Source organism: Bos taurus, chromosome 21 (genome assembly GCF_002263795.3).
Source record: "Bos taurus isolate L1 Dominette 01449 registration number 42190680 breed Hereford chromosome 21, ARS-UCD2.0, whole genome shotgun sequence".
In the NCBI taxonomy this organism is placed as follows: Eukaryota; Metazoa; Chordata; class Mammalia; order Artiodactyla; family Bovidae; genus Bos; species Bos taurus.
Window position 1 is genome coordinate 28,955,098 of NC_037348.1, and position 25,008 is coordinate 28,980,105.

The window sequence follows — 25,008 nt, forward strand, 5'->3', positions numbered from 1 at the left end:
GCCTCTCCCACTGGTGCTCCTCATTTTAGAGATCTTGTTTGATTTCAGTAACTGGCTGCTTGGGCTACTTGTTTTTTTCTCTTCCTGCTCTTACATTTTAAATTCACCAATAAAAAGTGAGCCTGTGAAACCCTAGACCCCCATACTCAGCCTCAGTAGAAACAGAAACCCTGGCCCAAGACCTCCCTGTGACTGTGTGGATTCTGGGTCCTGTAAGTAGTAAACCTTCATTTTCTCCAGGCTTCCTGATGGCTACTGCTGAAGGGTGTCTTGCAGTCATAATAAGAGCCACAAGGGCCTGTCCAACCACGTCACTGGTTATTGAGAGGAGGAGTCGGGTGCAGAATAGCTATACTGTGAATACACCCTTGTTCTGAGGTCTGGATGCGAAGGCTTGTTGATAGGGAAAAGCACTTTTTTTAACCATCAGGATACTAGGGTCTTTAGTGTTTATCGTCCATTTGTCATCAGGCTCCAGGATGCTGACTTTGCTGGGAATGAGAGAACAGTCCATTTTTAGTTAGGACTTGGTGACTCAGATGGTAAAGAAACTGCCTGCAATGCGGGAGACCTGGGTTCAGTCCCTGGCTTGGGAAGATCTCCTGGAGAAGGGAATGGCTACCCACTTGACTATTCTGGCCTGGAGAGTTCCATGGACAGAGGAGCCTGGCAGGCAGTCCATGTGGTTGCAAAGAGTCGGACCGAGTGACTTTCACTTTCCTAAACCAAGAATAAGGATAAGCTTACAGCTTATTGAACATGGGGTATTGTTTTGAGGCCATATGTCCGTGTGTGTGTGTGTACGCCTAGTGAATGATAAGAAGAGTGAAATGTCTGAGTTATGAATCAAAACAGACAAGCAATTTTTGTAGAATGTGATTTAGAAGACCTAAAAATAAAACACTACTAAGTATAAGAGAAAGTCCATTATTATGATCTTTAGTGATAGAGCCAACTGCTGGTTGGGATCCTACTCTGTGACAGATTTCCCCAGTGGCTTCTGCTCAGAGAGAGCCCCTTGTGTGCTTGTGTGGTTCAGCAGTCTTGGAGATTTTTGCATCCTGTCTGGGTCCTGGCAGACAGACCCTGGGGAGCTGGTAGTGACTTGCCGCCTGGCAGACACACAGGGCCTCCGTCCTCCCAACTCCCCTCCCATCTCATTGTGGGAGGCAGTTCCTGTTTGCCTGACCTCTTACCTGCCGAGCCAGGCCTCCCATGGACCATGTCTGACCATCCGGGTCACAGGCCTGGTGTCCCCAGGCCTCTCAGATGGCAGACCTATGGACACAGCCCCCGCGGGATTTCCTCCCTGGCTCATTCCCACCACCCCGAGGTGCATAAGGATGGCGTGGACTGCCTGGGGATGCTGAGTTTCAGCACCAGCGGATGCTCTGACCTTGAAATCCAATCTGGCATTCACGACACTGGTGGAAACTGTACATCACGTATTTCACAAGGAAAAAGTCTCACCTGGCCAAAAATGCAGGCTGTCTTGCCAACACCTTCAGGCCATTTCCAGTGCATTGCCTTTTCCACCAGCCCTTAGATGCTTACCGTGATTGCACTTGTTTGGTTTTAATGACCACTTGGTTATCTTTGCCTTTGGGGCTGTGTGTCTGACCCTTTGCCTGGCACCTGTGGGAAAAGCTTTGCATTATGTGTGTCTGCACGGAGGTAGTGTGCATCGCAGCCTCACTTAGAAGGGAAGGCTGAGAAGAGCAGAATCAGGGCTGTGGGAGAGGGTCTGGGGCCAAGGTGGGCTGTTAACGCTTGTTCAGAAAGGCACTGGGACACCCACTGAGAAGGCCCCTCCTGACTGCTCTGCTGACACGAGTGATGACCCCCCTCATCAGGGTTTGGTTCAGGTTCCCAGTGACTGTCAGCAAATAGCACCCCCCCGCACCCACCTTGCCTGACAGAGCTCTGGGAGGGGATGATGCCACTGTAGACGCGCTCAGCTGGAAAGTGTTCAGATGATGGGCTGGTGGCCAAAGTTTGACATTTCCGTAGCTTTTGCCTTTTAATGTGCTCACTTGAGGACAGCCTGTACCTGCTTTTCTTCTTCAATCCATCACATTTTTTCTGGGAAAAGCACAAAATAATACAGAATAAGGTTTCTGGGTCCAGCGATGGCAGGTACATCCAGGGCTCCCTGATCCTAAAGAAGTGTGTATTAGTCAGAGCTCATGGTTGGCACCCCGTTTCCATGTGTGGCAGACAAGGATGACCATTTTCAAATAACTAGGAAACAGTTCAGTAAATTACTGTATCATGGCTTCTCTTTAACCTGAGACTCAAACAACCCTAGGACTGCTTACAACCTTGATGCTCACTATTCTGCAGGCCTCCAGAAGGGCTGGTTATTGTAGAACTGAAGTCACCAACCCTTAACCCTGCCCCTGGCTTTGGACTAGAAGACAGAGCTGTAGACACTGCTGGACCCCTCCTTGCAGGGGGTGTTGTGTGTCCCCACGGCCTCCCACCTGGTGTCCAAGCCGCCCCATGTGCTGTCTCTCACCGTGGCTGCTCCAGCCAAGCAGAGTTCATGAAAAGGTTCCTGGGTATCTGGTCTTACGGGGCAGAAAAGACAACAGATGGAATTCACGTCGCATTGTAAAATGTGACAAGAGTCTTGCTCACGATCAGAAAAACATTTGGGGGAAGGGGGAAATAAGTAACAAAAAAATGGAGGAAAACAGAATTTAAAACTCAAGGAAGACAGGTAAGAGGTGAAAGGAAATGAAAGAAGAAACAGGAGTTGTTTGGGATGGAGCCTCTGATTTGGACAGTGGTCCATTTTGCTGGGGTGCTTGGTGAGTGGTGGGAGCCAGGAGGGATGCTCCAGGGGGATGTGCACAGGAAACCTTCACCTGCTCTGGCCTTGGTGTCTTACTCCACTCCTCACACCATAGAGCCCTCTGGGGCCAGGGATGGGCAGGTAACAGGATGCTTCTTGGGTCACCCAAACCCTTCCTGATACACCAGCTTGCAAAAGCTCCCTGACTTGAGCCAATTCCAAGCCCTGGATGCTGCTGCCAGAGGCTCCAAGCTTTATTGTGATGGCCTTCCTGTCTGTGTCTGTCTTTGTTTTTGTGTTATTTTAACCTGTCTAGATTCCTGATGGGCTGTAATTGAGCTCAGCAAGACACTGTTAATGGTTTTCATTGCCTTGATTCCTGGTCCCATCAGAAAGTGTTCGGAATTTTTAAGCTAAAACCTTCGCCTGGTACTTTTTTTTGGCTCTCCTGGGTCTTAGTTGTAGCATATGGGGTATTTAGTTGTGGCATGCAGAGTCTTTGGTTTCCCTGAATGCTCAGTGGGTAAAGAAATCTGCCTGAAATACAGGAGACCCAGGAAACGTGGTTTCAATCCCTACGTTGGGAAGATCCCCTGGAGGAAGAAAATGGCGACCCATTCCAGTATTCTTGCCTGAAGAATTTCATGGACAGAAGAGTCTAATGTGCTACAGTCCTTGGGGTCATACAGACTTGGATATGACTGAGTGACTAAGCAAACACATGTGGAATATTGAGCTGTGGCATGTGGGATCTAGCTCTCTGACCAGGGATGGAACTTGGGCCTCCTGCATTGTGAGCTCACCATCTTAGCCACTGGACCACCAAGGAAGTTCCTCTCCTGGCACTTCTTCTTAAAGTATTAGTGATACTCTGCCCTTCCCAATTCAGCTGAAGCATTTTTTACCCATCTAAGGCTGCCAGATTTAGCAAAGAAAAGTACAGGAGAGCCAGGTAAGTTGGGATTTCAGATAAATAACAAATTAATTTATTAGTATATCCTAACTATTATGTGGGATATACTTAAAAATTTTCCCATTGTTTATCTGAAATTTAAATTAAACTCAGTATCCAGTTTTCAAACTGTGATGCTGGAGAAGACTCTTGAAAGTCCCTTGGACTGCAGGGAGATCAAACCAGTCAATCCTAAAGGAAATCAACCCTGAATATTCATTGGAAGGACTGATGCTGAAGCTGAAGCTCCAATCCTTTGCCCACCTGATGCGAAGAACTGACTCATTGGAAAAGACCCTGATATTGGGAAGGATTGAAGGCAAGAGGAGAAGGGGACAACAGAGGATGAGATGGTTGGATGGCATCACCAACTCAATGGACATGAGCTTGAGAAAACTCCAGGAGATAGTGGAGGACAGGGGAGCCTGGTGTGCTTCAGTCCATGAGGTTGCAAAGAATTGGGCACGACTTAGCAATTGAAAAACAACCCAGTTTTTGTCTGGCAACCCTGCCAACTAATCTTTTAGCCATTCTATGAAAGCATGTAAGCCCAGGCTCACTCACACTAGAGATATGTGGTTGTATTTGCTGCCTAGTGATCACCCGCGTTGCTTGCAGTGTGCACGTCTCTGGCTGGATGTGTCCAGGCACGCCTCAGCAGTGGGCTCCTGAGGAAGGGCTGACTGCACAGCTCACCTTTGGATGGTGTAAGGCCATCGGAGGGGATATGTGGGGTGCTCCCGAGCTCTGCCAGGGGTAGGCAGATGGGCTTTGAGGCTGTTTACACTGAATTCTAGACTCAGGGAGCAGGCTCTGGGAGTCTCCTTGAGCTCAGCTTCATGGAGGGTGAAGGAGGCCCCACCTCAGCATCTCCAGCAGGTGCTGCCCGGCTCTTCCTGAACCCCTCCCCTCTCAGGAGGCTCTTCACCTCACCTATGGTAACAGCGGTCCCTGTGGGTCTGCCCTTCAGCCCAGCTCCTTCATCTTCTGGCCAAGGGAAGCCTGGCTTAGGAGGGACAGGAGCACTCTCAGAGCAGGGTGTCTGTGAGGTCTTTTGAGCATGGGCCCTGCTCCTCCACAGTGAATTCTGCTTTCTACCCTCTTCATTCCTTCTCCCTTCCTTCCTTTCTTTCTCTTTTATTTGCCTATTAGAAGACCATAACTAGTTGCTATTTTTTCATCTCAAAAAGGACACATTTCCCAAAATTGTGACCAGAGATGGCGCAATGTTCTCATGAACAAGTGGGGGGCCCAAAGAGTGGAGGTGCTCTTCCCGGGCGGTGGGCATGTCGTTCCTGCCGCTCCACAGCCTGCCGGCCATCACAGGCAGCACAGTGACTGACGGGAGGATTTATTTCCGCCAACGAGAGAATGGCTCATAATTTACAGCCCACTGAGCCAGCTTCCACCATGTCATTAGAGCCTTCTTTTTGTAGACAGTAATAAATTGTCTTATCACCACTGCTGACATAACATGCTCCTTTTTAAGTGCACCATAATTTTTATTTTTAAGAGAATATTCATCCTTGATGGCCTAGCTCAGGGGCATGTGGCTGCTGCCCTGGAGAGAAGACCTTTTCTGTTCTTTTCTGTTTTGAAAAAGAAGGTATAATTCAGTTCCCACAAGCCACTGGCAGGGTAGGCTTGCAGACATTGGAGGGTAGAAAGATGTTTCTAGACATCGATAGAGGGCCTTGTCTTTCAGGAGGAACGCATCAGAAGGAGGAAGGCACCAGAAAGGTGAAGGCAAGACTTTGCTGCTGGTTTGTGTTGCCTCGATTCCTGGCCCCATCAGAAAGTGTTCTGAATTTCTACTCCAAAGCCTTTGCCTGACACTTCTCAAAGTATCAGTGATACCTGCCCTCCCCAGCTCTAGCTGAAACGTATGATACCATGTAAGGCTGCCAGATGTAGCAAAGAAAAATACATGGTAGCCAGGTTAAGTGGGAATTTCAGATAGACAGTATAAGTATATCCCAGTGATTGTGTGGGATACATTTATACTGAGATTTTTTCATTGTTTATCTGAAATTCAGATTTAACTGGGCGGCTAGTATTCATCCGCAACCCTCCCAGCTAGTCCTGCGTCTGCTCTAGGGACACATGCATTCCAGGCTGGTGTTCGGTGCCCACCCTTGGATGTGGCCTTGCTACTGCCCCTGGAGGAGGGCCATGGGCTATGGGTGTGTCCTTGGGCTTTCCATCCCAAAGGGCCAGTTTTCCACCACCCAGGGGCAGTGACTGACTGAGGGTGTCCCAGACCGGGAGTGGAGGCAGCTCTTGGGATGGTGGGCCCCCCAGCCAGGGGGTCCCCAGCTTGGAAAACCTGGTCTTCCTCCCCGCTTCACTAGGCTTGCAGTGTGGAGTGGCTTCCTCTCCTCTGTTTCCTTCAGGGGCAGCAGTATGGCCTGCTGACCCCAGGGGCAGTTCTGTAGGGACCCCAAGAGCCCAGGAGCACAGCCAGATGGGGATGCCAAAGACACCACGTCACTGATGGCAGGGACTTCCTGGGCCTGTCGCCCGTTCCTGCTGAGACACAGGTGGACCAGTCAGGGCTCTGCTTCCCTGCCCTTGCGGCCTGGTCTGGGACCCAGGGAGCTCCCTCACTGTGTGCAGGGAGGGACAAGCACCTCTGGGTGTGACTTGGCCTCCTCGTCCACCTTTCATCCTGTGCCCTCAGAGCTACCACCTCCATCCTGCCTAAAACACTCGTTCATTCACTCAACCTCAGGGGGGTCTGAGGCCTTAAGCAAGGCCCTTCTTCCCTCTGAGCCTCGACTCTCCTATCTGTGAAATGGGAGAAAAGATAGGTACTATTCAGGGCAGTTTCCAAAACCAACGAGACACAGACACGCAGGAGAGCCTGGCAGAGGCCTCAGGAGGGCTGGGTGTGTTTCTCTTCTTGGCCACCTTCCTCCCCCCTCCCTTGCCTGGCTCTCAGCTGCACGTGGTATGCTCTTTCTGGGTCTAGGATGTGGAGCATCTGTCTTCAAGGAGTGGCACCTCGGGGCCGGCCGGCCTGGAGCACGTTTGTGTTCACACAGTACACATACACTTCTACAGCGTCTGTGTTCACAGGTAGCGGTCAGATGCCTCCCAGCCTGTGGTGTCATAGTCACAGATCTTATATGCTGCTGTCTAGGCAAGGACACAAGTCTATACCTACCCTGTCTCATAGTCACAGCTCTTTTGTGATGCTGTCTAGACGAGGACACAAGTCTACATCTACCCTACCTCATAGTCACAGCTCTTATGTGATGCTGCCTAGGCAAGGGCACAAGTCTATATCTACCCTGATTCATTACTGGTGAACACACATATTATGCCCATTTTATCCTCAGTTGGGAAAACCCAGGCCCAGAGAAGTTAACTGACTTGCCTGAGGTCACACAGCTAGGAAGGGCAGGGCTGGGTACATGGTCAGTTCAGGTATCTGTGCTCTAAGCCCAGTGATACACTGCCTCTCGTCCTCCTGCCTGGGCATCTGCTCAGTCTGGACCCTCTCTTCCTGTTCTGGGGGCAGGACCTGAGCTCACTTCCTGCCATGCTGTCTTGTTTGTGCCCCAAGTCCCACATGAACTTTGACCTGAGAGGCAAAGCATCTTGGCCTAAGGGCGGAGACTGAGTGAACAACAGTGACATCTGTGACCCGTGATGGAGCACACTGCTCACTGTTGGTTTTATGAAGGATCAGCTCACAAGATGGAGGGAGAAGGAGCTCAGGAGAAAGACAAAGAATAAGGGATTGGCCCTGATCCAGATGAAGAGAGCAGGACACAAAATCGTATGGGCCACAGAAATATTATATGGTTCCCAAAGTTTCCAAAATCACTGTGGATGGTGACTGCAGCCATGAGTTAAAAGACACTTTTTGGAAGGAAAGCTATGATAATGATAGACAACATATTAAAAAGCAAAGACATCACTTTGCTGACAAAGGTCTGTATAGTCAAGGCTATGGTCTTTCCGGTAGTCGTGTACAGATGTGAGTGTTGGACCATAAAGAAGGCTGAATGCTGAAGAATTGATGCTTTCGAACTGTGGTGTTGGAGAAGACTCTTGAGAGTCCTTTGGACAGCAAGGAGATCAAACCAGCCAATCCTAAAGGAAATCAGTCCTGAATACTCATTGGAAGAACTGATGCTGAACCTGAAGCTCCAATCCTTTGCCCACCTGATGTGAAGAACTGACTCATTGGAAAAGACCCTGATGCTGGGAAAGATTGAAGGCAAGAGGAGAAGGGGGATGACAGAGGATGAGATGGTTGGATGGCATCACTGATTCAATGGACATGAGTTTGAGCAAGCTCTGGAAGGTGGTGAAGGACACGGAAGCCTGGCGTGCTGCAGTCCATGGGGTCACAAAGAGTCGGACACAACTGAGCGACTGAATTACAGCAACCAGATTTTCCACCTTTTGGGAATGACCGTATGGAATGCCAGGAATGGATAGAGTTTCTGGAGTTCCTACGAGGGAGAGGGGATGGACGTGGTGACCAGCAACTCTCCAAGGAGCAGAGGAGTCCCTGGTTTCATCCCCAGGAGAAAGCGTGCTGGGCTGGCCAGGGCTGCAGATCCCGTAGCTCTGTTCTCCCAGGCTGGAGTGTCTGGGCGGAGGGAAAGAATAGCAGGGATGTGCTGGCTGGGCTGGGGATTTGGAAGAGTTTAGACTATAAATAGTGAGTATATAAAAAGCCTCAAGTGGATTTTTGGAAGCCCTAAATCCACCACATAGATCCAAGCAAGATAACAGAAACCATTTAGGTTTTAGTAACATCCAAATGTAACTCGGCACAGTGCCCACCGCTCCACGCTTCTGCTGTCACCACAACCCCTGCCAGCGTCTGCCAAACCAGACACGTGCCTCAGGAGCTCGGCTGTGGGCTACGGCGCGGTGCTGGTCCACTCTCCAGGGAGCGCCCGTTTCAAGTCCCATTCTGGAGGCTGAGTAGGCCAGGTGACCAGTCCAGAGTGACACAGCCGGCAGGTGCCGGGCTGGATTCCACCCTCCTCCCAGAGCCGTACCCTGCCTGCTGCCTGCCCCGCCCAAGACCAGGCTCTGGTCGCGCCAGGGCAAGCCTGCCCGAAGCTGTGCTCATGTCAGCAGAAAATCAAAGCAGCGAGCACGTGGACAGGAAAGGGGATGTCCTTGTGTCTTGCTTCTCATGGCCTGCGGTCGTCAGGCTCCTTTCGTCTCTGCAGCCCTTGTTTCATGTGACCCATTGACGTCATGAAGCCCCACATGCCCTGGCTCGACAAGCCCGACGCCCACCCTGGTCACTGGGCGGCTCGGCATGGATGGGACCTGGCTTTCCTGCCCTTGGCCCTTGACCCTTGACCGGTTGCTGCTCCTGGACATCTGTGGTTGGGTGTTCTGGTCTTAACTTTTTCAGCAAAGTCATTGTCACCTGTCACCAAAGGATAGAGAACCTTTGCAGAGTGACATTTAGGATGATCACTGTCACATTTACAGGGAAAACCCAAGGCTCCAATGAATCGTTCTTTAAACTTGGAGAATTCCCTTCACAGTCCTTCCCGCCCACGTCAGAGTAGCTCATCCTCCCCAGGGTTCTGGAAGACACTGCTGTAGGAAGCCCCAGAAGGAGGTTCCAGCTGGTTTGTGCAGGGGAGGGCCATCGGGCCTGAGAATTCATCTCGCAGGGACAAATGGGGGGCCCAGGGAGCCCCATGAGATGAAAAGTGCTTCTGAGACTCAGTCCCTTGCTGGCACCAAGCTGGGTGTGAGAGGTTCCAGGGCAGAAAAGAGCACCGAAGCAGTTCCTCCTGGGGACAGGAGGGAGGGACACTCTCAGTGAAGGAAGACTTCTTGGAGGAGGTGCCCCAAGGCAGGAGGAATCTGTGTGTGGGGGCGGAGAGGGGAGAAAGGCACGCCCAGGGAAGAGATGTCCAAAGCCAGGCAGCCTGGGCCTGAAGGGCTGGTCTATCTGGGAACGTGGCTCCCCATGACAGGGCAGGACGAACAAGAAAGACAGTGCCTGCCTGCTAAACGCACAAGGGCTGTGCCTTGTGGAGTCTGGGCTCCACCCTGGTGGCCACAGAGACTCATGGTGGTCTGAGAGGGTTCCCAGGAGCGTGTCAGGTGTAGTAGGGGTGGGTTTGAGGGGCAGTGAGCTAGAGCTGGAGACCACATGGGGAGTTACCCCCGGAGCCTGTGTTAGTGGTGAGGGCTCTTCCAGGATGGGGCTGGGAAGGAGGGGCTGGGGAGAGAGGCAGGGGAATGTCACAGGGAACCTTCCAGGCCAGGGTCTGGGTGGGGTTGAAGAGGCCAGAGGCAGTGAGGGTGTTAAGTAAAGGGCTGAAGGTGTGGATAGGGGGTGTGGCTTTCTGAAGATGAGGGTGGCTCAGATACTGGCTGGAGCAGGGCAGTGTCTCTCCTCCAGGGATCTAGTCCAGATTCTTGCCAGAGCTGATGAGGCTGCCCCAGCCTGGCCCCTGCCTCCTCTCAGGCTGCCCTCCTCTCACTGTCAGGACTCCTTCCCCTCTGCCTTCTTCTGCATCAGGCCCTTTGCATGTGCTGGTCCTACTGCAGGTGCAATGCCTAGAGCCGGTGACACCAGGCAGGGGTGGATGGGAGAGTTGGTGCAGATCTAGGGCTGCCCCTGTCTCCTCACTTCAGCTCCTCCCTCGCCCAGGCCACCAGTTCTTCCAATGTAAACACTTGGTGCAGTTTGTGTTTTCCTACTTAGACCTGACAGATGTCCACTCATCTGGGTATTTCCTGTTTATTTCTTTGAGCTCAGCTTAAAAGTCACTTCCTCCAGGAAGCTCAAACCATCCAGTTCAATATGCTTCCAATATCTGACCGGTCCACTGTGCATGGTGGGGGTGGAGGAGGGTGGGTCACACAGGACATCTGGGCTGCTCCGACTTCAGTTTTGCTCTATGTGAGCCTGGAAGCCAGGGGGACTCTGCACCAGGGAGTGGCCTGAGTGACTGTTGCACATGGTCCCCCATGCTGTGGGCTGATTCAAGGGGCATGGTCAGAGTAGGGGGGCATTTGGGAGACTGCCAAGTTACACCAGGGGGCACGTGTGAGTGGTAGCAGTGAGAGTGGTGAGAAGAACTCAAACTCAACGCATTTCCAAGGTAGAAAGGATCAGATCCCTGAGAGCCTAGAATGGGGAGGGGTCGAAGGGGCTGCCCTCTACTGTGATGGGAAGTCTGGGGCAGGATGGGGGCTAGGCAGACCAGAGCTGTTTGTGTGGGGGGCCTTGGGTGCAGAGGGGAAACACCCTCAGTGTTCACAGCTCAGCTGTCGGGCCACACGGGGTTAGGAGCCATTGGCTTGTAATGGGCGCCCACAGTGTGAGGATGGCAGACCTGTACCAGGGGCAGGGAAGAGGGAAGGAGCCCAAGAATGGAGGCCTGGGGCCCTTGATACCAAGAAGGACCAGGCTGTGGAGGCTGAGGAGCAGCTGTGCGGTAGGGAACCAGCAGGGTGAGGGGGGTGTCCCAGAGACCACGTTGGAGAGGCTTCAGGGCCAAGTGGTCACGAGCTGCAGGAAGGGCCTGAGGACCAGGGCTGAGAACCGGCCCCTGGACTTAGTGACGTGGGCAGTGGTGACAGAGCTGCTCTAAAAGGAGGGAGAGAGACGGAGGGCTGCCAGAGAGTTTGCTGTCATCTCTGTCTTAGAGACGATGGACCGCAGCAGCTTGTTTATGCACAAAGATCACTTGGCAGCTGGAGCAGGGAAGCCCCTGCATGACCATGGGGCGGGACGGGGGTCCTCAGGCCGCAGGGGTGGGGCAGCAGAGCCCTTGGGTGTGGTAGGAGAGGAGGGTCTCCCCTGAAAACGTGGTAGGAAAGGGTGAGGGCCTGGGAGAGAGAGGGTGGGGCTGGGGTGGGAGTGGAGAGGAGTATGGGGACTTGCATGACCCTGGAAGTGTGGATAGCAAGTGTCAGAGAGACCTGGTGGCTGGTTCTTCAACTGTGGTCGACTGTGGGCCCAGAGTGACCATCAGGCGAAGAGCCAGGAGCTCACAGGGTGGGGTGGGGCCACAAGTAGGAGTTCCCTGGGGACCGGGGCAACCGGGGACGGGTGGCTTGGAAAGCGGAGGAGGGCAGAGAGGGACTGCATTGCTGCCTTCTGGCCCTAGTAGCCAATTTATCCACCCACCCAGCTCGGCCACTCTGCTTGCATCCCCTGAGATGCATGTCCCCACTATCTCTGTGTACACTCCAGCCCCCGAGACCGTAATTGTCTAGAAAGGGCTCATTTGGAACGCTTCTCTACAGCTTGTGCCTACAGCCCCACTGCCACCCCATCCACTGCCTTGCTCCATTTGCAGAGACTGCGAAGGGGCCCAAGTTCCTAATTTACTCTCACTTGGAAAGAGTGCTCGGGCAGTGAAGCCGAAACTCGTCCTGGCATCAGAGTGATGGTGTCTTCACCCAGGACCCAGATGCAGGTCCCACTGCTCATCTGTTGAGCCTCCTAGAAGCCAAGGCAAGAAGGGAAACTGGAGAAACTGCAAGGCTTTTATTCTTAGTTGGGACAAGCTTCTGAGGGATTTTGTTTTGCTCACAAATTCCTCGCTTGACACTAAATTTCCACGTGGGAGTTTATGAAAGGAGCACTGAGATAGACAACTGCTAGATCCAGGATAACTGTTTTGTAGGAGAAGCAGTTTTCACAAGATTCTTCAGACATGGAAGATCTAGATATAAAAGGAGAGTCTAACCAGAAAGATAAGGAGGCGGGGAGTGGGAGCTGTTTATGGCCCCCCCATCCCAGATGGTCAGACATACCCTTAGAAAGGAGTAAAGTAGGAATTGGAGCCCACACTAAGGAGGTGATGAGATAAACAGGCAGCAACACAGAACGGAAGGGAGAGCACGGAACATGGGAAGGGCAAGCCCTCTGACCCGCCACAGCTAGAGGCAGTGGCTCCAGGTGGGATTTGGGCTGAAAAGATTTGGGGTTGGTTGAGGGATCCCTGGTTTGTAGATTCCCTGGGCCTGGGTGAAGCTTTCTCTGGGACTGCGGGTGGGGTGAAGATGGAGGTGCATGAAGGGAGGCAGAGGTCTGCTCTTTCCCACCCCTCCCTCATCTCAGGTTCTCTCACTGGGTGCTGTATGCGGTGTCTGTGTCAGCATCTCCTGTCCCCCAGGCTGGGTACCGGTGTGCCATCCAGGCTGGGTGGCGAGGCTGTCAGCTCCATAGGATGCATTTGTGCGTCTCATCAGGCGTCACACCTCTGAAGGCTGCATAGCCTAAAGCATCCAGGGGTTCTCCCAACAGAAGGATAGGATTTGAAAATTCATGCTAACCAGGTAATGGAAGAGCCCTTGCTTTGCCAAAGGAATCACAGCAGATTTTCATTAAAAACACCGCACTCTCTACCTCTGCTGTAGGATGTCAATAGATGCTACAAGAAAAAAGGTCAGATAACATGTGAGAGGGTTAAACAGGTTATCTTTACTGCAGTATGCCTCAGAGGCACTAGTGCCACAGTCATCAAATCCAAGACATGCCCTTGAGTAGAAGATGATCAGCGTTTGACATGTTACTAAGAAAGGAAATGTGTCCAAGTTGGGGAGTGTCACGGGGACCCTTCCATGAAGCTGTGCCAGTAAAGGCTGCAGTCGGTGCAGAAGATGAGAAGTAAACCACCACCAGAGAGGGACCGCACAGTCCTGTGGCCTCTGTCCTGGCCATTGTGGAGTCAGGGAGGAATCCCGACCCTTTGAACGGCCAGCCGGTTCTCAACTGGGGCCACACCACCCACGTGGTCCCCAAGGGGTTTCAGGAGCTGTGCCCCAGATCACTGGTGGGAGCAAACAGAAACCTACTTGGGAAGATCTCAATTTCAGTCCAGGCCAGTGGTGATCACAAAACACCATCTGTGAGATTTCCGGGATGTTAAAATGCAAGGAAGTGTGCAACGAGGCCTGGTGGAGGATAGGACATTTCCATGCCCCCCTGGAGGCTCCTGGTGCCCGGCAGCAGTGGTCACCACTTGTTCAGTGCAAACTTGGTGCCAGATTGGGTGAGGGACTTGGCCTGCTTCAGCTTTGACTGGCCTTGCGGCTCTTGCGTGGAGACAGCATCACCACTGCCATTTCTGGCAGAGGGTACTGGAGAAACTCTGCCTGGAGCTGCACAGAGCAGGGGCGAAGGTCTGCTGAGGGCTTGCTCTTCCCTCACATCAGACACTCTGGGGGCCATCCTGACCTGCCAAATGGAGCACATGTCCAGAAATGCAATTTTTCAATCAAGTGCCTGTTGCCTAAATGGAGGCAGTTTCTGGATCAAATTCTGCTCCAGCACACCCCAGTAGCTATGTGAAGTCGTCTTCTGTTCAGTGGTCTGGGCAGTACTGGGCATCTCGTGGCCCCAGCTGTATAAGCCTGCACTTGGGTAAAGGGGTCAGCCTTTGTGTAAAGTAATATCCACCAGCAATGCTGCCGTCTCTGGTCTGATTTGAGAAGATGCTGGCATAAATATCACGTTGTCATATTAGCATTTGCTAAAACTTCTGAAGGGACTTCCCTGGTAGTCCACCACTGGTTATCCCAGTGCCACTGCAAGGGGTGCGTGTTCAGTCCCTGATGGGGGAACTAAGACACCCACATGCTGCATGGTGCAGTCAAAAAGTAATTAATAAAAAAAAAACAAACAACTTCTGAAAAATGTCCTGGTTCCAGTCACCTTTCTGGTCCATGTCCTATCCACCTGTAGGTCTGTTGACCTCCCCCTCCCTGCAGAGCTGTGCGACCCCCAAGGGCAGTCTGGAGAGCTGAAGCTAGAGTGAGTGGGAAACCCCCTTCCTGCAGGAGGATGAGCCAAGTTGCATTCCAGGTCCCATTACAGAGCAGAGGGCTAGACTTCTGTTACTGAGCCGTCCTGTCACCATGAAATCAACAGGAAGCCACAGGAGGCACTATGATTTGGGATGTTCATTTTGGGAAGCTGGTCTGCTTACCACATTGAAGCCAAGATATTGTCCGGGCACATCCACAATAAATGGGAAGTTTAGCCCCAAATGAGCAGATGTTAATAAATTCGGATCCCTCCAAATAAAAATTCAGATGCATTTTAGTCTACTCTCAGCTCAGTGGGCTGAATCCCTTAATCTACTAAATTGTTATGGAAAAACCCTTATCTCTGTCTGTCAAAATCACTGCTGTCATGGGGTGCACTCTTGGGAGGCATGAGCTGCCTCATAATAACTTAGATTTTGTGCAGTGTAGCCTTAGCGTGAAGAGAGTCACACTTTTTTTTTTTTCATGTTTTCTTTTTTACTGTGGTAAATCACATAATATAAAACATACTGTTTTAACCATATATATGGTGAATGAACTCAGTGGTACTAATGACATACACATAGTTGTGCAACTCTCACCATCATCAATCTCCCAAATTTTCCACCTTCCTGAACTGAAACTCTGTCCCCATTAAACACTAATTCCCCCTCCCCCTCCCCACACCCACACCCCCACAACCCCCGATCCCTGGCATCTACCAGTGTACTTTCTGCCTCTATGAAATTGACTATTCTAAATACTTCATATAAATGGAATCAAATAGTATTTGTCTGCACCCAATGTATATTGGAATGCATTTTAAAGGTTAACTTAATAATGTCCTGCAAACAGATGGTGCCTTTTTTTCCCCTGTGCTGAACAGTAGCTTCTCATTAGTTACCTATTTTATATATGGAGGATTGTATATGTCAATTCTTATCTTCCAGTTCATCCCACTGCCTCCTGTACCCCCTTGGTATCCATACATTGGTTCTCTACCCGTGTCTCTATTTCTGCTCTGGAAATAGGTTCACCGGTATTATTTTCTAGATTCCACATATATGTATTAACATATGCTATTTGTTTTTCTCTTTCTGACTTACTTCACTCTGTTTGACAGCTTTTAGGTCCACCCTGAGGGTCACAGACTTGAAGGAGAACAACACAGGGTTCAGGCCAGGGCCTGGGGACAGTCTGGACAACAGGGGCCAGAAGGGGACAGGTAAATATTGCTGGTAAGTGACAGTGACCCTCCTCTGTGGGCAGCCAGGGTGGCACTGGGAGGAGGTGGGCTGCAGGTTCTGGCTTTGCCTGTGCCCCATTGGGCAGTATGATCTCCCATAGGGCAATCCCACCTGCCTTCAGGCCTCCTGCCTCATGGGTGGGCAGGGCGAGGCTGTCTGCAGGTGGGGAAGGAGGGGTCTGCATTCTGCCTGGTGGGGCAGGCCCAGGGACCTGAGCCCGCTTGGCAGGGGAGAAAAGGGAGGACAGACTGCATTTAGTGCAGAGAAGAGGAGAAGGTGTGGGGAATCAATTCCAGTTCCATAAGGGGCCTCTGGCAGGAGATCGTGTGTGCAGGAGTTCGGCTGGTCCCTGTTGGGCCTCCCATGCTCCCACCTCCACTGGGGTGACTCATGCCTGCATAAAGGGTGAATCATGTGGGTTACGAAACCAAAGGGCTCCTGAGAGGGAGGCTGGAGAGGCCCCAGGGAGGCCATCATCCTTGGGTCCTGCTCTGTCCCCACTGGCTTCTGCCCCTCATCACCTGCCTTCTATGTGCCAAGCCACAGAAGCACACCCTGAGCTCTCTACAGCCATCCAGAGGCAGATGGTCAGGTCACTGGTCCTCTTCCCACTTAAAGGCCTTCCTGGCCTAGTTTCTGCTTTGCTGCCAGTGTTAATCAGGGTAAAGCCTTGCTTCCCACGTGTTGCCAGTTGGGACCAACAGCCCTTGGGAGGAATGGCAGAAGAGACCCTGGCCAGTCACCTGTCCCATGTGTGACACTCCTGGAGCTCTCCAGGTGCACCAAGTGTGTCTCTACTGGACTCTAGGTTGCTGGAGGCAGCAGAGCCAGGAAGACCCCACTGACTGTCTCCCTGACTGGTCCCAGGGTCGGGCGGTGGGGGTCGGGTGGCGTTTAAGTCTGCACAACTAGTGATCTCCTACTGCGAGGCAGGCCAGAGCTCATACAAACACTCAACAAAAGCTGGTGCATGGCCAGCGCTCCTGTCATCCTCTGAACAGCGCCACCGGGGAGATGACTGTTGTCACTGCACTCACAGATAAAGGGGTGGCAGTTTGCCCACGGTCGCGCTGCTGGGAAATGGACAGTTGGGGACCCACAGCGCCGTCCTCCCTCAGGAAGGCTGTCCCCGAGGTTCTTCCCAAAGCCAAACGTCTCTGGCCCCCTTGCTGTGTCCCACTGTCAGGCCTGGTTTTCAGCGGGGCCGACCCGTCTTTCCTTGTGGTTTCTTCGCCCAATATTCAGGCGAGCCGCGCTCTCACGCGGGGACGAGTAAGGCTTTGCGCGCAGGAGGTCAAACACTGTTAGGCAAATGACGGAGGCCCCCAGGCACCCCGACGGGAGGGAGATGCGGGCAACCAGGCTGGGAGTGGGACTCACCTGAAATGCCCTGGCCCTTCCGGCCGCTGGGGGAACGCGTGTCCCGAGCGCCCCCTTAGTCTGCGGGAAGTTACGGGGTGAGGGGGGAGCTCTTTGCTCGGGGCGCGCGAGGGACGGGTGCCGGTCACCGAGCGCGGGCCAGGGCACTGCCGGGCCGCGCGGGCGGGAACGCGCGGCGGCCGCCGCCTCCTCCCCTCGCTCCCGCCCGCAGCGGCGGCGGCGGCGGCGCTTCCCCGGCGCGGAGCGGCTTTAAAAGGCGGCACCCCACCCCCCGGCGCACTCGCCGCTCCGGCGCCGCGCGAGCCTGCCACTGCCATGCCTCCGCGCGCGCCGCCCGCGCCCGGGCCCCGGCCGCCGCCCCGCGCCCCCGCCCGCGCCGGGGACGCGGGCCCCGACTCGAGGGCCGCCGGCGGGCCCGGGCTCCGGCCGCTCGCGCCGCGCCCTTGGCGCTGGCTGCTGCTACTCGCGCTGCCCGCCGCCTGCTCCGCGCCGCCGCCGCCGCGCCCCGTCTACACCAACCACTGGGCGGTGCAAGTGCTGGGCGGCCCGGCCGTGGCGGACCGCGTGGCCGCGGCGCACGGCTACCTCAACTTGGGCCAGGTGAGTGCGGATGGCCCCGCGCGCCCAAAACTTTGGCTGTCGCCGGCGGGCGCGGCGCGAGGGGGCGCCCTGTGAGGAATCTCCCGGAGCGCGGCGCGGGGTCCTCGGCGGCCAACGGGGCAGCACCCAGACGCGGACACCTGCCCAGCCGCGCGGGTGGGGAGCCCGTGAGAGCGCCGTCCTCCCGTGTTCCTCAGGTCCTCCCGCCGCCGACCCGGCCTATCGGCGCCGGCCCTCCAACTAGACGGGCGGCGCGGGGCTCCGGACCCTGTACGCGCGCAGGTGGGGACTGAGGTGCTCTCCCTCGGCGTCCGAGTCTCTCGGAGGGAGGGCGGCCGGAGTCAAGGGGGCTTTCCGGGCGGCCTGGACCCCGCAGCCAGAGGCGAGGGTCCAGCCTTTAATCCCCTCCAGGCCCCCGGCAGGGGTGGGGGGAATTGGCTTCGTCTCTGGGCCTCTGGTCGGCGGGTCTGATAGCAGTTCTCTGCGGACCGGTCGTGTAACCTTAGGCTGGTCTCTTCCTTCTTTTCCATCCGCCCGCGTGTCGGGACGTTGACCTTGTGTACTTAGGTGCGCGATGTTTGGGACGGGACGGTCCAGTGTTTCGGGCCGCAGAGCACCTGCCGGGGCCTGACCACTCCCGCGCCTGGTTCGCAGGAGTGCTGTCAGCGAGCAAGAGGGGACAAGCCTGGGGCAGGACCGCGGGTGGGGTAGCTCCATAGGACCTCAGAGGCAGGCTCCCTTTTCCTGTGCCAACCCAGCCCGGCGGGTTGATCCTGATCTATGGCGGGTGGGGGCCCACCGGGGGACCTCTCTGTGCGTTGAGCAAACCTCCAACAAACACTTAGAGGATCAAGTGGAGTGACAGGGACGCGCCTGCTCATAACTGAGACCCTGCCACCAGCCAGCGTTAAATTTAGTTTCATCATTATCCGTGGCAGAAGTGGGCCACCTCTGGTGTGGCTCTGATGTGAGTGACATTTCTTTGCATCCTAAGTCCGGTGCGAACGCTGCTAACGTGAGTTGTGCGGCCTTCTGGAAACGTAGATCCTGCTGTCTGAACTGTACTTCACACCGCGTGGGTCAGAGAGTGTCTGAAATAACCCATCATGTCCTTGGTGTGTCTTTTTGTTGTATATTGAACACTCAGGTCTCTGCAAACATCCTGTGATTTAAGATTTGCCTTTGGGCAGCACTGGCTTCAGTTCCTAAATCTGAGGTTCCTAAATCTCCTGGTCCACGGTCCAGATGAAGGAAGTACTTCTTGGTGCTCTTCTGGCGCCTGCTTCCCCTGTTGGCTCAGGCCCGGCTTCTGCCACAGTTCATTGCTCCGCCCAGGTGGCCCGGCAGTTTGTCTTCAACTAAAAGTGACTCTTTAATGGCACAGTAAATTACAAAGTGCCTGGGTTCCTGGCTTTTATAATTAAGTGAACAGAGGGGAACTGAAGTAGAGCAGGGAGCTCCGGGACATTGCAGTAGAGGCCTGGTGAGGCCCCTTACCACTCCTGCCCTCAGGCATCAGAACCGCCAGCCCCCTGACCACACCCCATCTTCAAACAACTTGCATCCCACTACTGAGGGGCTTGTGCTGTGAAGCCTGCTGTCTTTGCTTTGCCTGTGGGAGAGGTTTCGTTGGGGTGTGCACCCTTCCCCCCGGATCTCCTGGGGAGTGTCCAGAGCAGCCGAGGTGGGCTGCACACAGCCTGGCACTCAGCCTGGGAATGGGATGCTGCTGGGACTGATACAGGAGGCCGTCACACACCCAGGGCATAAGAGCTGTCTTGGAGGTGAGTGTGTGTGTGTTTGTGTACACGTGTGTGATTTCTCAAGGAGGGCCTGTTACCCTGTATTCCCAGTGCAGCTTTCCTCCCCACCTCCCCCAAGTGCACTGCTAATGTGGAAAAGGCCCGGAGCAGTCCGGCCTCTACCTACTCAATAAGAACTCTTTAAAAACCTTATTTGCCTTCTTCAGCCAGGAGAATTTGTGACTCATAAATAAGATGTATATATTATTAGCTTTGATTTATGGGTGAGTGAGCCATGGTGAAGCGAGGGCTGGGAGCGCTTTGTGTCCACACGGCAGAGTGTGTCACTTCTGATGGTTGTACTATGCTTTGTCTCCTTCCACGTTCCTGGCTCCCAGTTTTTCTGTGAGTGACCTTCCCTAGACCCTTAGTGGGCAGCTGGTGTTGTGCCCGGTGCCTGCCCTGACTCTTCATCCTGGTCTTTGCTGCACTCAAGCCCTGACTTTACCTTCATACAACCATGGACCTGATCCCATTTATTTTGTGTGGTGCAGGTCAAATGATACCAGTGGTTATTCACCTGTCTTGAATCATGGATCCCTTTCAGAGTCTGAGAGAGTCTCTGGATCCTCTCCATTTAAAAATATTCATCATTGGGAACAGGACAAACATGTTTCTTTTTGCCCCTCAACTCATTATATTATAATGGGAATCCCAGATAATGCAACACAATTTCCAAAAAAATAAAGATTGGGAAGAGCCAAATGTCAGTCTTGACAGAGGACAAAATTAACCATATGGATAATCCAAGAGAACCCAGAGGCCAACTATTAGAACTAAGGAGAGAGAGAAGTGGGGGCTTGATTGACAAGAGACCCCTGACGATGGCCACAGCTGCGAGGACAGCATAAGAGCTGTTAGATACTTAGGAATCAATCCTAGAGACGTGTCAGACTCCCGTGAAGAGGATTATAAAACATTGTAAAAAAAGTGTTGGGAAAAAGAAGGCAAGAATGATGGAGAGAGAGATTACATTCATGATGGGAGAGGTGACTGTCACAGGTCCCCTCAACTAATGTGTAAATTCAGTATAAGCTAGTTTTAGTGCGTGTAGATTTTTATATTGAATATGAAATCACACAAATACCATAGATGACTCTGAGAAGGAAGATGGGGAGGACAGTGTCTGTCACCATGAGTTTCAGTGGTCATGGCAGTTCTGCCATGGCCTGGTGATGGTTGTGTCCGTCGGTGACATTGACTCCAGCCCAGGCATATGTGGGAGCTTGTGTGTGAGCCAAAGAGGTTCTTGTGGATGGGAGGGCTGGGCAGTCCAGGACATGGTGCTGAGAGAGCCAGGTCTCCACAGGGAAGGGCAGCAGACCCTCACCCCCACTCTGTATGGGAACTCCAGATAGGATGAGAGCCTGAGTGTGTATCATTGGGGAAGACCTTCATCACATCAGCAAAGGAGAGGATTTCTGTTTATAACTTATTTTACTGAAGTATAGTTGAATTACATATTGGGTCAATTTCAGAGTGATTCAGTTGTACATACATAAATATTGTTTTTTATGTTCTTCATTTGCAGGATACTGAATGTAGTTCCTTGTGCTATATAGTAGGACCTTGTTGTTTATCCATCCTATAGATAACAATTGGCATCTGCTAACCCCAAACTCCCAGTCCATCCTTCCCCCACCATGCCTCCCCTTGGTAACCCCAAGTCTGTTCTCTGTGTCTGTGAGTCTGTTTTATTTCATAGATAAGTTGATTTGTGTCATATTTTAGATTGCCACTTCATTCTTTTTTGTGGCTGAGCAGTATTCCATTGTATGCTATTTCACTGCTAAGTCATATCCAACTCTTTGCGACCCTGTGGACAGTAGTGTGCCAAGCTCCTCTGTCCATGGGATTTCTCAGGTAAGAAGTTTGGAGTGGGGTGCCATTTCCTTCTCTATTGTATATATGTGCCACATTTTCTTTATTCAGTTGTTGATGGACATTTAGTTTGCTTCCATGACTTGGCTATTGTGAATAGTGCTGCCATGAACATAGGGCTGCATGTATATTTTTGAATTATAGTTTTGTTCAGATATATGCTCAGGAGTGGAATTGCAGGGTCATATGGTAGTTCTGTTTTTAGTTTTTTGAACACTCTCCATACTTTGCTCCATAGTGGCTACACCTATTTTCATTCTAACCAACAGTGTAGGAGAGTTGAGAAAGGAAAGGATTTCTTAAACAAGACACAAGAAGATCAAATAGAGAAGGGAAGAGATTGATCCATTAAATGTTCTATATAACAAAGGTGTCATGAAGGCAATGGCACCCCACTCCAGTACTCTTGCCTGGAAAATCCCATGGACGGAGGAGCCTGGTAGGCTGCAGTCCATGGGGCTGCTAAGAGTCGGACACGACTAAGCGACTTCACTTTCACTTTTCACTTTCATGCACTGGAGAAGGAAATGGCAACCCACTCCAGTGTTCTTGCCTGGAGAATCCCAGGGACGGCGCAGCCTGGTGGGCTGCCGTCTATGGGGTCACACAGAGTCGGACACGACTGAGGTGACTTAGCAGCAGCAGCAACATTAAAAAAGCAAATAAGAGAGTAGGAAGTATTTATAACATATAACAGTATTTTATAACATAACAGATTCATGTGTAGATTATTTAAAAGGCTATAAATGAATAATGGAGAGGGAAATAGCAACCCAGTCCAGTATTCTTGCTGGAGGATCCCATGGACAGAGGATCCTGGTGGGCTACAGTCCATGGGGTTGCAAAGAGTCGGACACGACTGAGCAACTAACATATGTAAATGAATAAGAAAAAGGATAAGCGCCAGGTAGACAAGTGGGGAAGTATATATGAATAGGAAATTGAATGAAAGGGAAACCCAGGTAAGAAAAAGTGCCCAGCCTCCCCGGGAACTGATGGGCCTTAAGGTGGCCGTCCCACTTCACGCCTGTGGGGTTGGCAGACCGAGATGGTGTTAGCATCAAGGGCTGCCTGGGCTGCGGAGGAGCCAGGAATTGGCAGTGGGTACAGCTGCTTGGAGAGCGATAGGAGGTCGGTTATGTCAGCATGTCCACATCCTGGCTTCAGCCTGGGAGACCCTCACTGCTGCCCCAGGAGACGTGTACAGGAGTGTCCACGGGGTCATCTCTAGATGAAGGGAGACACCACCTAAATACCACCAGGAGAAGAATGGAGGAGAAAAGTTGTCACACCACAGGGTACTCAACAGTACTTAGAAAAGAGGGAACTAGGTGTGTATCTACATAAATACATCCCAGAATTAATGTTGAGTGAAAACGGCAGGTTGCAGATGCACAGTGTAATAGTATTTATGTAAATTTTTAAAAAACACTAAGCCATTTTGTAGAACTTAGGAACGCTTACACAGGTAGTGAAAGTATAGAAGCTTGAGCTGGAAGGATCCACATCAAATTCTAGTTAGTAGAATTTCAAACTTAATCTGCAATGTTCTAATTCCTAATCTACTTTAGGAGCATATAGGTATTTGTTGTTGTTCAGTTGCTGAGTCATGTCCGACTCTTATGACTCCTTGGACTATAGCCCGTCAGGCTCCTCAGTCCATGGGATTCTCCAAGCAAGAATGCTGGATTTGGGTTGCCATTCCCTTCTCCAAGGGATCTTCCTGACCCAGGGATTGGACCTGCCTCTCCTGCAGTGGCAGGCAGATTCTTTACCACTGAGCCACCTGGAAAGGCCAGGCATATATATATATGTGTAATATATGTAAGTTATATACAAAATTATGTTTAAGCATTTTGCACTTTTTTGTGTGTCAGAACATATTATATACACCCACTTGCATACAGACATGCATATGTACATGGATATACACATGCACATTCATATGCATATACATGTATCCACATACACCTACATACATGCACACACAGATATACACGTGCAGTGTTAAAGGAGGGGGAGAAAAATGTACATCATACCCATGTATGACTGTTCTTGGGCCACCCTTGGGCCCAGGTGAGAAGGCCCTGCCTAAAGTCTCATGGTCACCCGTGGGCTCAGGTGAGAATGCCCTACCTAGACTAAAGTCCAGGCTGGGTTGGTCCACTTGTGTAGGAAGCGGTGACCTGGAGAAACAGAAGTCCTGGCTGCAGTCACAAGGTTCTTGGGACGGAGCTGTATCTGGAGCCCATGCACCCCTCTGCCAGTCATCTTTCTCCGTCAGGTCAGCTCTCAGCAGAGAGAGCCTCAGCCCAGCCTACATCATCACCTCTGACGTTGCTCACTCAGAGAAAAGACAGGTTGTTCATTCACATGAGAAGTATGGCAGCAAGCCATTGGCCCCCACTGGATACAGCAGCACGGCGTCGGCAGCTCTTAGAAGTGATGTTTATCTTAAGGGTGGCACTGAGGCGCCGTGCTTGCCCTTGCATTTCTGCTTTGCCTGGAGTATTGAGCTAATTTGTTGGTTCTGAGTCTGAGCATAAAACAGCAGGCTGGCTGCCAGGGCCCTGAAAGATCTAAGAGCCATAAATGGTTTTGAACTTTCCTTAAATAGTTTTACTTAAAATAGCTACTGAGCTGAGTGTACCTGGCCCAGAATTTCAGGTGGGCCTTTGTCATTCACTTGTCAACAGAGGAAAATTGTCTTGCTGCACACAGCTTGTTCTTACAACCAGGAGCAAGCTGAAGCTTTAGCCAGGTGTTAGAAGTGATGGGCCGGAACTTGTTCCAGTGAGTGTTGGGGACTTGGGAGGGACGAGGGGAGCCCAGAACAGCAGTCACTAGGTACTGGTTTTCACCTGGAGGCTATCTTGCTTTTATGTTCTCAACTGGGAGCCATATTCCTGGATGGTCTGTGAACAGCAAGGGCAAGTTTCTGGTGTGAGCTGGGGCGGGGGGCGCGGTTAGGGGGTGGGGATAGACAGAACTGGGACTGCGAAAGTCATGCAGTAAGTATTACATGTTCCTGTCTGCCCTCTTCATTCAGATGGTAATGGATTGAAGTGGACAGGGCTTTATTTGATGGGCAATATGATGAGTCACTGGGGCTACAGTCGGGGGAGGTGAGAAAAGCTTGAGTTGCAATGCATGGCGCTGGGAGAGCCCCCAAGGCCAGGGTCCGAGGACTGAGAACCCGGCCAGGGGGCTAGCCAGCTCTATGGCCCATTGGGGAAGTTGTTTTAAACTTCTCCAAGCAGAGGCCAAGGGTGTTGGTCCTGGTGGAGCGGAAGAGCCTGTGGGTCGTCTGGACCCCTCCCTGGTCTTGAACTACACAGGACTGTCTACACTTTGGGGAACACTCCAGGCTCCTCAGGATCTCTGGGCTCCTGCACAGATCTGGCCTCTAGAAAGCAGTTCCTCTGGTCTTTTCTGGCACCTCTGGCACTGGTGCCCCTCTCTCCAGCCAGCACCCTGCCCATGGAGGCCTTCACGATCACGAGTTGTCCATGTCCTTTCAAGCTGGGACTGCAGCACGGCCTTGGCACTGACTGGAGACCCTGGTGTGTGCTTGGGCTTGGCCGG

At 52.4% G+C, this 25,008-nt stretch overlaps 1 protein-coding gene and 1 long non-coding RNA gene across 4 annotated transcripts in view; one reads left to right on the forward strand and one right to left on the reverse strand.

The window, feature by feature from the left end:
• Positions 1-25,008, forward strand: part of PCSK6 (proprotein convertase subtilisin/kexin type 6) — a 211,276-nt gene that overhangs the window by 22,712 nt on the left and 163,556 nt on the right. For 2 of the 3 annotated variants that reach the window (XM_024982014.2, XM_024982015.2), the window contains exon 1: positions 17,417-17,740. In XM_024982014.2, the coding sequence (XP_024837782.1) occupies positions 17,456-17,740 (285 nt within the window). In that variant the 5' untranslated portion in view covers positions 17,417-17,455. Of the gene's footprint in view, positions 1-15,636; positions 15,752-17,416; positions 17,741-25,008 lie in introns of those variants that run through there. The other variant, XM_059879305.1, reaches the window with a different exon arrangement.
• LOC132343351 (uncharacterized) lies at positions 12,235-17,362 on the reverse strand. The gene is made up of 3 exons (XR_009492143.1): positions 17,141-17,362; positions 12,836-13,138; positions 12,235-12,427 (listed from the first exon to the last, which is right to left on the reverse strand). It is a non-coding gene; the product is annotated as an uncharacterized lncRNA (long non-coding RNA).